This window comes from Cucurbita pepo, chromosome LG14 (genome assembly GCF_002806865.2).
Source record: "Cucurbita pepo subsp. pepo cultivar mu-cu-16 chromosome LG14, ASM280686v2, whole genome shotgun sequence".
Taxonomy (NCBI): domain Eukaryota; kingdom Viridiplantae; phylum Streptophyta; class Magnoliopsida; order Cucurbitales; family Cucurbitaceae; genus Cucurbita; species Cucurbita pepo.
This window is the reverse complement of record NC_036651.1, coordinates 1,735,448-1,751,790: the sequence shown is the minus strand read 5'-3', so window position 1 is coordinate 1,751,790 and position 16,343 is coordinate 1,735,448. Positions and strand designations below refer to the sequence as shown.

Here is a 16,343-nt window from a genome sequence, read left to right as displayed (position 1 = left end):
GTTGACTAAAAAACCACACCATCTCACGTGCTTTCTTGATTGTGTTCGTTTTGTCAAAGTTTATATTTATATATATATATATATATATATATATATATATATATATATATATAAACTTATTTTAAAAATTTTCGTTTTGTCGAAAATTTTAAAATCTCAACTTATTTTGTTTTTGTTTGATTTTTTAAATTAACTATAATATAAAAATTTATAAAAAATTACAATTATATATATATATATATATTTAAATAACTATATTATTTTCAACCGAATAAGGTATTGAGACAGAGAAAGGAATAGTTTTTTCTTTATCCTTTATCCCTTGTCTAGAAAGGGTACTGGCTCGAAGTCGTCGGCTGGTTCGTGTAGAAGAAGTTAGACCCACGAATTTTGTAAGACCGTGATTGATCCTGAAATGAATGAATGGNAAGCGACGAAATGCTTCGGGGAGTTGAAAATAAGCGTAGATCCGGAGATTCCCGAATAGGTCAACCTTTCAAACTGCTGCTGAATCCATGGGCAGACAAGAGACAACCTAGCATCCATGGTTGAATGGTTAAAGCGTCCAATTCATAATTGGCGAATTCAAAACTCACTGGCTCAAGAACCGGTGGAAAGTTGAGACTTGAAAGAATGTAATGATCATTGAAACTCGAATGTTGTCCACTGTCTCAAGCTACCTTCATATTCTTCCGGTCCTGTATATCTAAAATTTTAATAAATTTCTATTTTAAAAGCAAAATTAAAGAGTATTATTTATTTATTTATTTATTTATTTATTTATTTATTTATTTTTTTTTTATTTTTTATTTTTTGTAATTTAGAGAAAATAATATACATATGGCAAATTTTTATTTATTTTTATATTTTTTGTCGAAGATAAAAATCGAAATTTCTTTCCCTCATGAACTCCCTTTCTTCATCTTGAGGTCAGGTACACACCGAACTCTTCATCTCTCTCTGAATTTGACCCTTTTTGCTTGTTCTCTTAATTTTTGTTGAATTTGTTTACCGAACGGATCTTTCTGTATCTGATACTTACTTTAAGATCTCTTGCGAACTCTATTTTCTGTTCTTCAGGATCTTACTGAAGTTGAGGCTGCTATTACGCTGAGGACCTCTTGCATCATTGCGAGGTACATTTTTATTGGGGTTTTGTGCTAATCGTGTAGTTCAGTGGAAATTATCGCTTGAATTTGATTGGATATGATGTTTTGAGGTTATTGTTGTGTTCAATTTGATGGTCGGTTGGTCTGTAATCAGAAAATCATCGGATGGGTTTTTGATGAACTAGGCTTCATTTGTTCTGTCGTTTAATTTTTTCTCCATGAAGCTGCTTTCATGGAGCTTTAGGAATGCTGTTAGTTTTGGTGAAAATGTTCTTGAAATTTCGAGATGCTTTACAAAAAATATCTTCTAATTCTGCCCTGAAATCCCTTCAATTTGGATATGGCCATAAACAGTTCAATTGGTTCAGATCAAGATGTTAAGCTGCAATGAATAGATAGTAGTTTATTGGGCGGCAAATTGCAGCTTGTTTCTCTGAGTCCTCATTATTTAGTGAAGTTTGAAATTTTTATGCTGTTTGTTGGCTGTCATCTGAGGGGATTAACCATTTGAAAGCTTTGTGGCAATGAAGTGTTAGGAATTACGAACCTCTACAATGGTATGACATTGTCTACTTTGAGTATAAGCTCTCATGGATTTTCTTTGGGCTTCCCTAAAAGGCCTTGTACCAATGTATTCCTTACTTATAAACCAATGATCGTTCCCTAAATTAGCCAGTATGGGACTCCCTCCCAACAATCCTCCTCTCGAACAAAGTACACTATAGAGCCTCCCCCAAGGCCTATGGAGCCCTCAAACAGTCTCCCCTTAATCGAGACCCGACTCCTTCTCTAGAGTCCTTGAACAAAGTACACCCTTTGTTCGACATTTGAGTCACTTTTGACTACACCTTCGAGGCTCACAACTTCTTTGTTCGACATGTAATGATTCTATTGACATGGCTAAGTTAAGGGCATTGCTCTGATTCCATGTTAAGAATTACGAACCTCCACTATGGTATGATATTGTTCACGCTGAGCATAAGCTCTCATGGTTTTGCTTTGGGCTTCCCCAAAAGGCCTCATACGAAAGGAGATGTATTCCTTACTTATAAATCCATGATCATTCCCTAAATTAACTAATATGGGACTCCCTCCCAACAATCCCCAACAATCCTCAACCTGAGGTGACTTTATGATTTGGGTTTCAGATTGTTAGGAAGATTAAGGCCAAATTGCTCAGATAGTGAGAAGTATACAAGAAGAAGCAAACCTCTCAGCATAATGTATCCATTTGGTCCAACAATTTTTAGTGAGATATGTGTATTTAGTTTTCCTTTCCCGATCGCCTGTTTCTCGTAGTAATGATATGTACAATTTCCCCCCATTTTGTGATCTACATGGTGTCAAAACCCTAAAGAATGGTTGGCGCATGGTTTAATAAGTTCAGTCTATGAAATTTGGGGTCGGGAAGGCCGAATGTATGCCATTGGTGTTTGGGTTGTGTATACTATATGTAGTTTACTTTTCTAACTTTTTTCGATTGTGTTTCACGAGTTTGTATTTTAAGCATTTGATTCTGAAGGGAAATAATATCCTGGCTTGTTTAAACATGTAAAAAACAGTGCTTGCTTAATCTGAATCGTTGGAGCAAAGGAAAATCCAAATGGAAGACTTAAACAGGAATGTTTCTCAGGCTCCTCCAAGTCTGCAAACTCGAAGTTCTCCGGACGGTCCTGTGGCCATCCTTTGGGATATTGAGAATTGCCCTGTTCCGAGTGATGTCCGCCCTGAAGATGTAGCTGGTAATATAAGAATGGCTTTGCGAGTGCACCCGGTAATAAAAGGGGCAGTTATGATGTTTTCTGCATATGGGGATTTCAATGCTTTTCCTAGACGATTGAGAGAAGGGTGTCAGCGAACGGGGGTCAAACTAATTGATGTGCCGAATGGTCGGAAGGATGCTGCAGACAAGGCTATACTAGTCGATATGTTTCTCTTTGCCCTCGACAACCCTCCCCCGTCTTCCATAATGCTCATATCTGGTGATGTCGATTTTGCTCCAGCTCTTCACATTTTAGGTCAACGTGGATATAATGTGATACTCGTCATCCCTTCTGGTGTGGGCGTTTCATCTGCCCTTTGCAATGCGGGGAAGTACGTTTGGGATTGGCCGACTGTGGCTCGTGGTGAAGGCTTTGCACTTTCCCCCAAAATGTTGACTTCCCGTGGTGGAGCGGCTGAAATTTCTGGATATCTCAAGGGATGCCATATCAATGACGATCCAGATGGCCAAAACGAAGAGGAAGCGATCGTCTATGGAGGGGTCTCCCATGGCTATTACAACCTCAGGGATTTTTCCGTAGTAACTCAGTCTTTATCTGAGTACAATGGTAATTCGACAGTTCCTTGTGCACCTCCAAGTTTGAGGTCACAGAGTCTCCCATGTGGTCTGAGCGACGTTCCAACGGGCCCCGTTTCATGTGGAGACCAGAATGAGTCCACTTGGTGGCCACAAACAGGAGACTTAAATGTTCTGAAGGGACAGTTGGTTAAGTTGCTAGAGCTTTCTGGAGGGTTCTTACCCGTCACTAAGGTTCGTGCCGAGTACCAGAGAGTCTTCGGAAGGCCACTTTACACATCCGAGCCGGGTGTCAAGCTTGTGAATCTTTTCAAGAAGATGGGAGATGCCCTCATTGTAGAGGGCAAAGGCAACAAGAAATCAGTCTACATTCGAAACTCGAGATCATGCCCGAGCGCCCCACCTTTGATATTATCAAGGAAAGAAAACAAGAAAGGTAAGGGTACTTCAGAGGAAACTATTGATGTTGCTCCAGGAATGGGATCATCAGACGAATACTCAGAGGAAGAAAAAGTGGTTCATGAAGAACACGATGAGAAGAAAGGTGTAGGAGAAAACAACGAGTGTGGTCTCGAGCAGTTCAAACACCAGCTACAGGAGATTCTCGTCAGCTATTCATGTAGAATCTTCTTAGGATGTTTCGAGGCAATATACCAACAACGATACAAGAAAGCCTTGGACTTCCAGAGCCTCGGCGTTCACGGATTGGAGGAGTTGTTAGACAAAGTAGGCGACGTCGTGGTTTTGCACGAAGATCCAGGAAGCAAGCGCAAGTTCCTGGCTGCTCTTGGTGGCTAACATGATAATGAAGATGATCAGGTAGCTAAGCTACCTTTGTAAACTACTATTATTGTATGCCATTAACTTGTCAAATAGCTGAAAAGAAATAAGAAAAAGGAAAAAGAAGCCCATGTTTGTGGTGAGTGCTGCCTGCCACATAGTTTTAGAACGAGTAGAGTATGGCTGAGGGTGAGGCTGGGGCTGGTTGGTTGCTGTTTTTTCTTCCTCCAGCATGTTCTTTGTGTTCTTCAACATATGGAACCTGTCACTGTGTGTCTCTGTTCCTGATGATCTGCTTTTGGAGATCTTTGTCTGTGCCTGTATATTACTTTCCACTCAAGTTTTAAAATTTATATATACCTTCTTTCTTTCCTTGCTTCATTGCCATTGATGCTAGTATCCCATATAAAAGAGTGGTTTTTCGAAACGTTAGTGGTCCAGTATATCACTAGTAGGCCCTCGTGAGTTCGCCACACACATTTTTTTTTGTTTGTTACTAAGGATTGGGGCAAGCGGTATTCTATAGAGGACAACGCTTTCTCAGCCAAAATTCTTCATGAGAAAGGGTAGCCCTCTGTCCCACGCAACCAACTTTCTCACGTGGTTCACTCTAAGAAACAATACTTTCAGAGACCTAAACCAACCTAAACCAACCACTAACTTAGAAACAATACTTTCAAAGACCTAAACCAACCTAAACCAGCAACTAACTTAGAAACAATACTTTCATAGACCTAAACCATCAACTAACTTAGAAACAATACCATCAACTAACTTAGAAACAATACTTAACTAACTTAGAAACAATACTTCTAGAGACCTAAACCAACCTAAACTAACTTAGAAACAATACCATCAACTAACTTAGAAACAATACTTAACTAACTTAGAAACAATACTTAACTAACTTAGAAACAATACTTCTAGAGACCTAAACCAACCTAAACCAGCAACTAACTTGCAACTAACTTTCTACTAACTTAAAAACAATACTTAACTAACTTAGAAACAATACTTCTAGAGACCTAAACCAACCTAAACCAGCAACTAACTTGCAACTAACTTTCTCACGTGGTTCAGAGACCTAAACCAGCAACTAACTTAGAAACAATACTTTCAGAGACCTAAACCAGCAACTAACTTACTCACGTGGTTTACTCTAATAAACTAACTTTGGTTCATTCTAAGAAACAATACTTTCAGAGACCTAAACCAATATTCGTATACTAAAAGATAAAGATTTTTATAAATTTATTAGTATTAATAAAAAAATATATTTTATATTTTATATTAAAGAGTATTATTAAAACAAGTTACTAATTTTCTATAATTTAGAAAAAAAAAATTAAAAAAAATTACAAGTTGAACAAATGTGGTTCTAATGGAGCCAAACAAGTAGGGTCGGGTTTTGGGCCGTACCCCTTGACAAGGACCAAAGCTCAAATATTGAAAATATATTATTTTAAAAATATAATAATAATAATTAGTAAAAGAAAGGGAAAATAAAAGTAGGCGGTGGAAATAGAAGATTAGTAGAGAGTCGGGTGTCGGCCACATGTTTTGGGTTTCGACAGGCGGCATGTTAGGCGGCGGGCGGCTTGAGAACAGGACGCGGCGGCCTGAGGCCGTGACCCTTCATTGCTTGGAAAGGTTATTATTCCTAATTATTATTTTTCCTTTTTTATTTCCCATCACTCCACTAATCAGCCCATAATTAAATTTAATTAAAGTCTAAACTGAGATTAAATTTGTAATTTAACACATAAATTAATTATAATTTTTTAATAATAAATATTTTAATGTTTTAATTAAATAAAGTTATAAATCGATTTATTAATTATAAAAACTTGACCGAGATTACATAAATTTAAATATTTGATTTTATAAAAATAATAATTAAGTTAGGTTATTGAAAAGACTTAACTAAGAAGGAATTTGTAATATAAATTTTATAATATCCAAAGGTCATTGAAAAAGAAAGCAATAATATATTAAATTTATGATGTAGGGTTTTCAATGAGGTAGAGAGAGTAAGAAATTATTCCCTAATAACTAAAATATTTTAATTTATTTTACTACATCATATGATATATTATTATGTCACTTTCATATTTTATATTATATTTTAATTTAATTTAATTTAACTAAACTTTAACAAATATCTATTTTCATACGTTCCATCCGTCTCTTACAGTTAGTAGATATTGTCTGCTTTGACACATTACGTATTACCGTTAGCCTCACGGTTGTTTTCACAACCCTTATAAAAGAATGCTTTGTTTTTCTCTCAAACCGACGTGAGACATCACAATCCACCTTCTTTAGAGGCCCAATGTCCTCATTAGCTCACAACCCACCTAGTTGGGAGCCTAACATCTTCGTTGGCTCATAGTCCACCCCCATTGGGAGCTCAACGTCCTTGCTAGCTAATCTCCCTGTAACGACCCAGATCCACCGACCCATTACGTATTACCGTTAGCCTCACAGTTGTTTTCACAACCCTTATAAAAGAATGCTTTGTTTTTCTCTCAAACTGACGTGGGATCTCACAATCCACCTCCCTTAGAGGCTCAACGTCCTCATTAGTTCACAATCCACTCCAATTGGGAGCCTAACGTCCTTGCTGGCTAATCTCCCTGTAACGACCCAAATCCACCGCTAGCAGATATTGTCCTCTTTAGGTTTTCCTTTTCAAACTTCCCCCGAAGGCTTTAAAATGCGTCTACTAGGAGAAGGTTTCCACACCCTTATAAACGATGATTTGTTCTCCTCCCCAACCAATGTGGGACATCACACTCCTGTATCTAACTCTACTATTTGTAACAGTCTAAGCCCACTACTACCCTATATTGTCCACTTTGACTCGTTACATATCATCGTCAGTCTCACAATTTTAAAACGTGTCTGTTAGGACTTATAGGAGATGTTCTATTTTCTTCTCGACCTCACAATTAATTAACCTAACATTAAATGATATTTAATACGTAGAAAAGTTAGATTAGAATTAGCCTAACATTATAAAATATTATTAAAAAAATATATATATTTTAGATATTAAATAATATTATTGAATATAAGAATTATAAGGTAAATTTGAGAAGGGAGAGGTGTAAGCCAACCACTTATTACAATCCAATCCTTTTATAGCTTCTAAAAGGAGTGGAAGAGGAAAAGGCAAAAAATAGGCTAATAAATAATAATTATTAATAATTATTTGTGCGAACCAAAAAAATAAAAAAAAATAAAAAATTAAAAAAAAAAGAAGAAAAAAAATTGGCCTTTGAAGGCTACCAAAGGTTCTCTAACGAAAGGGAAAGAGAGTCCTTAAAATCTCTCCCATCTCTCTCTCTCTCTCCCTTCAATTCCCACATCCAAATCCAACTCTTTGAAACAACCATGTCCTCTCTCTCAGCTCCCTTTCTCTCCCCTCCGGCAGCTGCCACCCGCCGTGGATGGCGTCGAGTGACGGCAGCGCCGATTACAACAGCGCCGGCGGAGGTGGCGGTGGAGGAGGCGAGGCTGGAGGCAAGAGTGGAGGAGAGAGAAGGGTATTGGGTGGTGAAGGAGAAATTTAGAGAAGGGATTAACCCACAAGAGAAAGTGAAGATAGAGAAAGAGCCAATGAAATTGTTCATGGAGAATGGAATTGAAGAGCTCTCAAAGTTGTCAATGGAGGAAATTGATGCCTCTAAGCTTACTAAAGATGATGTTGATGTTAGACTCAAATGGCTTGGCCTTTTCCATAGAAGAAAACATCAATGTGAGTTTCTTTTCGATCTTCGTGTCAATTGTTCGTGTTCGTGTTCGTGTTCGGGTTCATGGTCGTATTTACATAAAATTAGGATAAGTCTCTGAACTTTCAAAATTAAATAAAAAATTAATTAAGAAAATAGAAGCTAGGAGGGTAATATAGTAATTTACATATTAATTTATGTATTTATTGACTAAGGTTGAAATTAAAAAATATTTAAATGGTGGTTTGTTTTATAAATTAATTCATGTTTGGATCTGAAATTGATTATTTTTTAATTAGAAGAATTAATTTCTATATTATTAAGAGAAAGTCTACATTAAATACTTTTATATGCAATTTGATAAAAATAAGTAAATGACAAGCGTGCCCTTTTAAAATATTTTTTAAACAGATGGGAGATTTATGATGAGATTAAAGCTGCCAAATGGGGTGACAACAAGCGAACAGACGAGATATTTGGCGAGTGTGATCCGGAAGTACGGGAAAGACGGCTGCGCCGATGTGACGACGCGGCAGAATTGGCAGATTCGCGGCGTGGTTCTAGGGGATGTGCCGGAAATTCTGAAAGGATTGGCTGGAGTTGGGCTGACGAGTCTGCAGAGTGGAATGGATAATGTGAGAAATCCCGTTGGAAATCCCCTCGCCGGTATTGATCCTGAGGAGATCGTCGATACTAGGCCTTACAATAATTTGCTCTCGCAATTCATCACTGGAAATTCCCTTGGAAATCCTGCGTTCACTAATTTGTAAGTTCAATTCCAAATCGTGTATCTAATTTAAACATTTCCCTAAAACCCTAAAACCTAGAAGATGAAGAATCGGAAATTGGTATGTGTTCATCTGAAGAATTGTAGTATGTGATTTGTATGAACAGGCCAAGAAAATGGAATGTGTGCGTGATAGGATCACACGATCTATACGAACATCCTCACATAAACGACCTTGCATACATGCCCGCCACGAAGAATGGACGAATGGGCTTCAACGTGCTAGTGGGTGGGTTCTTCAGCGCCAAGCGGTGCGCCGAGGCAGTGCCGCTCGACGCTTGGGTGCCGGAAGAGGACGTGGTCCCTCTTTGCGGAGCTGTCTTGGAGGCTTACAGGGACCTCGGCACCAGAGGCAACCGCCAGAAGTGTAGAATGATGTGGCTCATCGATGAACTGGTCAGTCTCATCATCATTATTCAATACATCCTAACATTTCAGTATCATATAGTCCACATTGAACATAAACTCTAAGTCTAGCGATGAAAGGGAGTGTTAAGAGTATGAATTAGTGACTAAATATACACTAATGGGTTGATTTAAGTTCTTGATTTGAAGAAAATGTAGCTCTTGATGCGAAATCTGCTGGTTCTGTGTTGGATTTAAGGTGATTTGATTATATGTAAACAGGGTTTAGAAGGATTTAGAGCTGAAGTAGTGAAGAGAATGCCAAGACAAGAGTTGGAGAGAGCATCACCGGAGGATTTGGTAAAGAAGGAATGGGAAAGAAGGGACTATTATGGAGTGCATCCACAAAAGCAAGAAGGTTTAAGCTTCGTAGGAGTTCACATTCCTGTTGGTCGAGTTCAAGCGGATGAAATGGACGAATTGGCTCGACTCGCCGATGAATACGGCACAGGGGAGCTCAGATTGACAGTGGAACAAAACATAATCATCCCCAACATTCAAAACTCAAGGTTAGAAGCCTTAGTGAAAGAGCCTCTATTTGACAAGTTTTCACTAGAGCCACCAATTCTCATGAAAGGATTGGTAGCCTGCACTGGCAACCAATTCTGTGGACAAGCCATTATAGAGACGAAGGCTAGGGCATTGAAGGTGACTGAGGAGGTGCAACAGCGAGTCACGGTGAGCCGACCGGTGAGGATGCATTGGACCGGTTGCCCAAATACCTGTGGGCAGGTTCAGGTTGCTGATATTGGGTTCATGGGGTGCATGGCTAGGGATGAGAATAAGAAGCCTGTTGAAGGGGTTGATGTGTTCTTGGGTGGGAGAATTGGGAGTGACTCACATTTGGGAGATGTGTATAAGAAGGCTGTCCCTTGTAAGGACTTGGTGCCCTTAGTTGTGGACATTCTCGTACAACATTTTGGGGCTGTCCCAAGGGAGAGGGAGGAAGAAGAAGAGGAGTAAGTTATAGGGCAGGCTGTACCTTTCAAGCTCTTGGACATATTGGATGCATTTGCCAAATGGGGCAATACAGGTTTGGTAACATTCAAATACACAGCCATTTTGATGTAACTAATCTTGTAAGTTTGTATTTCAAAGTTTGTAATCATTGCCCATATGTTCATTAACTCAGTAATGAAGAAAAGGGCAATAATATTTGCATTCTGCATTTAGTTTAATAACCTTTGGATCGATCACTCGTTTGAGTATTTGAGCATCTGATGTCGATTAACGGTTTTTGAGAGAGGAAGAGACGACGATGGGGGAGTTGAGGTTTTCTCCATTTCGTCTCTCGTTGGTTTGTTGGGAGAACAATTTTCACTCTTAGAAATGATAAGTAGGTAACGTGGGGCCATGTTATCACAATCGTACTCTCGTGGTAGTATTACAACGATTTCTTTGGCATTTGTTCTAATCTGGCGAACAAGTCAGTCGTGTGAAAATTGAACTTTGTGAATAATTTTGACATATGGTCGAGCTTCGAATCATGTTGACAGAAAATGTCCTACAAAATGTAAGAGAAAATACGTTGTACTAGATAAATATTTTTGTGGACGACGTTCGTATTGATATCATAAGAATAGTAAAGGTTTAACACTCCACAAGAAAGCAAGTAAAAGGAGTTTAGAACGGGCATGCGGTCAGGTTCAACACGACTGACGTTTAAATATATGCGAATAAATTTTAAAATTCCAAAAGTAAATAACAAAATATCCAAGCTGGGCCCACAGAAATCCCCGCTGGCCCAACTCCACCGAGTGCCAATTTGCGTTGTAATGATGCCACGTCATCAACCTCTCCGTATATATACCTCACTCTTCACTTCAACTCCTAAACCCCCAATTCCAAATTCTCAATTTCTCTCTCTCGTGACCTCTCGATCTCGATCCACGGAATCGCCGGAATCGTATCACTTCTCTTTTCCGCCGCATTCCATGGCGGATAGGTTTTGGCGCGAGCTTCAAATTCCGCTTCCTACATTTGATTGTGCCGCCTCCGCCTCCGCTTCTGATTTCTTCTCCGCTTCTGCAACTACTTCTTCCATCAGTTGTTCGAGTACGGACGCGATTTTCTCTCCCTCTGTTTTCGAGACGTGTAGTGTTTGTCGAATCGATGGCTGTTTAGGCTGCGATTTCTTCCCGCCGTCATCGTCACCAGTCGAAGGCGAGACGAAAAGCGGCAAGAAGCGTTTGAAGAAAATTTACAGAGGCGTTCGACAGCGGCCGTGGGGGAAATGGGTTGCCGAAATCCGAAATCCGAAACTCGCAACCAGAGTCTGGTTAGGAACCTTCAATACTGCCGAAGAGGCCGCTAGGGCTTACGATAAAGCCGCGTTGGAATTCCGAGGGCCTCGAGCAAAGCTTAATTTTCCATTTACTGATGATTCACTGAGAACAATGAGGCCGGAAAATGAAATTTCGAAGAACGGTAGAAATTCGGCGGCCAATGGAATCGAAAATGAAGATGAAATATGGAGGAAGATTGAGAAGGATGAAATGGATCAATGGATCTCGTCGCTGATCACGGATCACGGCGGCGATTCGTCAGACTCCACCAGTATTGGGGCTTGAGAATTTTCGAATATCCTACTGTTCGAATTTTTAAAATTTCCGTAAGAAAAAACCACTCGTATTTTAGATATTTTAGGTTTGGGATTTTTAACATCCCAAAAAGTATATCTAAAATTTTCCATCACAAATTTAATTTTTAAAATTTAAATTTCTTGTTCATCCAACATTATGATACCTTTTTTATTTTTATTGCTAATTTAGAATTAATTTGAGCTAATTAAAAGGTTATAACTAAAATTCCTCCTTCATTAAACTTATTATTACTTATTTTTTAAAAATAATATAAAATCTGAATTTAAACAATATAAGTTAATCTATTAATTTAATTTATGTAATTTAAAATTTATTAATATTATTATATAACAAGTTTCGATAAAAAATAATTTTTGAAAAATAATAATAATAATAATAGTTTTGTTCATAATTTAATTGATTTAGGTATATCTTTTTTAAAATTTTCACACTAAATAAACGTTTTGAATATTAAATAATTTCTTAATAATTAACAATTTTAGGTCAGCTGAGCTGGATAATAAAATATAATTAATTACTTAAAAAAAAAAACAACAAAAGCATAGATTCCACGTTTCTAAAATGCACCAATCATTTCCCTCCACGTGTTCAAAAGATGGGTTTTTCATTTATTTATTTTTGCCAACTTGTGGTTTGTTTTCCAACATGTGGGTTATTCTTTATCCCTTAATTTGGTTTTTTAAAAAAGGATAAAGTTTATTTAACATTTCATCACGCTCTTCATATTTAGCACGTGTTCTATTTTTTTATGATGAAGACAAAAAAAAGAGTGGTAGTGAAGCAATGATGCTCCATTTTTTTTTTTACCCTTAAAACAATTTTAATTAGGTTAAATTATATAAAATTAAAAAAAAAATTGAATTAAGATAAGAAATAATAAAATCTTTTAGTTAAACTATTTATGAGAGAGTCTTTTTGAGATCTCTTTCTTTGGAGTTTTCGAACATTCTCTCCTTAATTGAAGCTTAACTCTTTTTATGGAGTCTTCGAGCAAAACATACTCTTTGTTCGATATTTAAATTATTATGACTATACTTTCGGGTTCACAATTTTTTTTTTTTTGTTGACACTTAGAATTCTAATGACATAATTACTATTATATTATTATTTTGATCTAAAATAGAAAAAAGAAACACACATAAAGCAATGATAACGACAACGTCCTAGAATCCTATCAATTTAAAACGGTTTAAAATTAATATCGTGCTTTTTAAAATTAATATCTTGCAAAAGTTTATTAAAAGAATTACCATCGCAAAATCCAATGCGAAAATACAAAAAGTTTATGGCACGTGTAAAATTACTTTAATAGTTTATTAAAAAGGGAAAAAATAAAGAAACCCACGTTCATTTAATTTGATTCCAACGTGGAAGTTTTAGTATGAAAATCTTTTTTATTTTCTTTTTTGAGTTCGGTATGAAATTAAATAAAATAGAGAAATTCATAGATAAAAACATTAAAATATAAACTCATTTCTCAAAAAAATTCATGTTAGAAATCACTTTCAATTTCAAATTCAAAAAACCAAAAAAGGGGTTCGTATTTGAACCTTTAAGATTATCATCGAACAACAAAATTGGAGGGAAGATCTCAATCAATGTCTTGTTTGACACACAAAGGATGGAGGATTTACTTTCACATGCTTAAAATTACAGCATTTTGTACTCAAATAATCACCATAAGGCTTACAAACACAAACACGAGCACAGAAACGAACATGAACACAAACACGAACACGAACTCACAAGAAACAAGTAATCCTAAGAACTCAATTCTACTTTTGTATCGCTTACCTATTTACACAACACACTTACACGCAGACAATTTTACCAGTGTGGCAACGAATAAACCAATTTGAAGACACATACAAACAATATGAGGAGGATAAACAAAGAAAACAGCAGGCAGCAGCAGTACAAGGCACACATCAATCAATGGAGAAGAGAAAGCGCACCATCTTAGGACGACGATGGCTTCTCATCTCTTTCCAGATAGGCTGATGGAGCTGACTTTCATGGGGGTGGCCACAACCAGTGGGGCTTCTGGAGAATCCGAGACTGCAAACTTTTCGTGCATGAATCGGCTCTCGACGATGGATTCATCTTTCAGCACAATCTTGTAGCAGTAACAGCTCTTGAGTCCTTGCTGATTCCGGTAGCAGTCATGTGCACTGTTCTTTACCTGATGGAAGTCCCATATCACACTGAACTTTCCCACCGTTGCGACGAGGTGATGCTCTTGCTTCCCGCTCTCGGTGACCTGAAATTCAATGTCAATAAAAGATCGTAAGTTTGTGTATGAACCTTGCAGTCTAAAGTGGCAAAAGAAAGGAAAAGCTCAAACGAGGGAAGTTCCCTGTAAGAACAACAGAAGCTATGATAGAATAACCACCATAACACGAACATAAACCAAAACATGAGTCATGGATCTTCGATGACACCGATTCTTCTACCCCCTTACTTCTCTAAGTTACTAAGAAATTGATATCACATGATTGTCAAGGACAAGAAAATCAACCAAGACAGCGCAAAACAGAGCAAGATTCAAGCATTCAAAGTCGGACCAAGTTTTTCTTACCCATGAAAAGTGACCACCATGGAATCTGTTGTCTGTTCCAGCCAAATGGGAATCCAGAGGAGTCAACTTCAGCAACCTCGGAGCGGGAATCTTGTTGCCCATACGACCACTGAACCCAGTCTTCGTGTTGCCATCTTTATCGACGAATAACACGCAGATAAGTATCAAATAAGTATCAGTCGTCCCCAGAATCCACTTTCCATCGTGAGTAACATCGACATGAGTAATAGGCGAGCCAAGCCCAGGAAAGGCCGTCTTCGCCTGTCTCATCGACGTCTTCGAATACAGCCTTATCTTGCCATCAACTGACCCAACAACAATCGACCCATCCCCTGTTGTAGCGAAGCATTGGAAGTTCGTCCCTCTTGAAAACTGATGCCCCTGCGCCCAGTTCAAAACCGGTGAATTATCAGCAGCTCCACCAATGTTCTGAACCATGCCTCTACGGTCTCTCATGTCCCATTGACAAAGCCTATTGTCGTCCAACCCCAAAAATGTGGATTCTGAAGGATCCAATTGTGACCCTTTGGTGTCGTTTGTGATGTCCCTCATTGTAATATCTGTACCATCCTTTTCAAACTTCCATTCTGTAACAACTTTCCCCGTCTCTATATCAAGCTGCTGCAGCCCTGATGCGTGGGGTTTTCCTTCCTTCAATGGACTCATGAGAAGCATGTTCGTCTCAGCCTTCATGAGAAGACCCTTCTTCGGTGTCGATCGACTAGAGTTCGGTGAGTTTCCTGCACCAAACTTCAACGAAATCCCCTTCCCATGAATTCCATGGCTTAGATTCCTATAAACCTGAACCCCAGAGTCATTCACCAAGAAGCTGTTATCCAATGCCCCTAATGTCAAGCTCTGTACGCCTCCATTAGCAGCCTCCTCGAACTCCTCTATCAAGTCCTGTTTCGTCCTCACTGAGGAGCTGGGGCTCTTCCCGAACTCAATATCGGCGTTTTCCCAAATCGAATCATCTGCCACCTCTGGCTTCAACCACCCAATAAACTCCTTCCCGTAAATCTTGACCTTGTTCTCCTCGGTCGCTTCAAGCCCATAAACATTCTCAAACAAGTAATCTTGGAATTTGGTCACGAAGTCCCGGTACTGTTCATCGCTCGGGAACTTCAAAGCCCACACACCTTTGTTAACAAAATCGATACGCCGCTGATCACCAAACATCTTCAATTGCATTTCTGTCGAAACCAAAGCTCTGACCTTTCCCCCCACTTTGAGTATCCAACGTAACTGGCCTCTCCCACCCGACGAATTGGCTTTATAACCGTCCTCTTCGTCTTCTTGATCGTCGTCGCTATCTCCGTCGACATTCGCCGTCTTGAGAAAAGCGTAGAAAGTGAGTTTCTCAGAGACGATCCACTTTGCACGGGGGGTGTTTCCACCGATGTGAAGGTAAAGTTTCACAGCGTTCTTGGCATTGGGTATCTGAGAAGGGGAAGAGGAGCCATACTTGAGCTTAAGAGCTTTGAGTTTGGCGTCGACATCATCAACTGCAGATGCTGTACCGGTCGATTTGGCGCTAGAGATCGATTGCGGCTTCAATACTTCGTCAGCGTCTTCGTATTCTTCTTCTTCATCATCCTCTTCCTCTTCTTCCTTGTATTCATCGGAGTCCGAAAGTTCAGCGTCCTCGCGGCTCTGCGCAGTACCCATATTCGTGATCTGTTAAAGGGAAAACGAAGCTTACAATATCGGGAACGAATTTGAGGAATTGGGAAGAGGAAATCAGGAGAAATTTCAAGGAATTTGAAGGAATTTGATCGCGAAGATGCGAAATTTTTCTCTTTAGAGATTTTGAAGCATTGGGAGCCAAATTCTAGGGCTGTTTAATTAGTCTGAAAAATTCAGGTTTGTTGGTTTGAGTATTTATCCTGTGTGATCAACCTTACACGGTCCGCGTACGTCTTACGCTTACTTGTGGACTAAGAAAACCTAGATGCTTTTAGTTTTTTATTTTAATTTAAATTGGGTTCTTCATTTTGAGAATTGATCATAGAAATTGTCACAAATTTTAAAGAACAGCAAACTGAAAA

At 38.5% G+C, this 16,343-nt stretch overlaps 4 protein-coding genes across 5 annotated transcripts; 3 read left to right on the top strand and 1 right to left on the bottom strand.

The window, feature by feature from the left end:
• Positions 1-849: 849 nt before the first annotated feature.
• Positions 850-4,560, top strand: LOC111810168. 2 transcript variants are annotated; one of them, XM_023696768.1, is made up of 3 exons: positions 850-934; positions 1,081-1,136; positions 2,672-4,560. In XM_023696768.1, exon 3 carries the CDS (start codon positions 2,713-2,715, stop codon positions 4,204-4,206), a length of 1,494 nt encoding a protein of 497 aa, XP_023552536.1. In that variant the 5' UTR covers positions 850-934; positions 1,081-1,136; positions 2,672-2,712; the 3' UTR covers positions 4,207-4,560. The 2 variants fall into 2 exon arrangements, with proteins under 2 accessions (XP_023552536.1, XP_023552537.1); XM_023696769.1 differs by having other exon boundaries at positions 888-929.
• Positions 4,561-7,526: 2,966 nt separating this feature from the next.
• On the top strand, positions 7,527-10,322 carry LOC111810166 (ferredoxin--nitrite reductase, chloroplastic). Its single transcript, XM_023696765.1, has 4 exons — positions 7,527-7,948; positions 8,334-8,688; positions 8,817-9,105; positions 9,337-10,322. The coding sequence occupies exons 1-4, from the start codon at positions 7,585-7,587 to the stop codon at positions 10,075-10,077; spliced, it is 1,749 nt and encodes a 582-aa protein (XP_023552533.1). The 5' UTR covers positions 7,527-7,584; the 3' UTR covers positions 10,078-10,322.
• A 726-nt stretch (positions 10,323-11,048) lies between these two features.
• Positions 11,049-11,731, top strand: LOC111810378 (ethylene-responsive transcription factor ERF109-like). The gene has a single exon (XM_023697085.1). It carries the CDS (start codon positions 11,049-11,051, stop codon positions 11,682-11,684), a length of 636 nt encoding a protein of 211 aa, XP_023552853.1. The 3' UTR covers positions 11,685-11,731.
• Positions 11,732-13,311: 1,580 nt separating this feature from the next.
• Positions 13,312-16,158, bottom strand: LOC111810164 (protein CYPRO4-like). The gene is made up of 2 exons (XM_023696764.1): positions 14,296-16,158; positions 13,312-13,977 (listed from the first exon to the last, which is right to left on the bottom strand). Exons 1-2 carry the CDS (start codon positions 15,961-15,963, stop codon positions 13,696-13,698), a joined length of 1,950 nt encoding a protein of 649 aa, XP_023552532.1. The 5' UTR covers positions 15,964-16,158; the 3' UTR covers positions 13,312-13,695.
• Between the last annotated feature and the right edge of the window lie 185 nt (positions 16,159-16,343).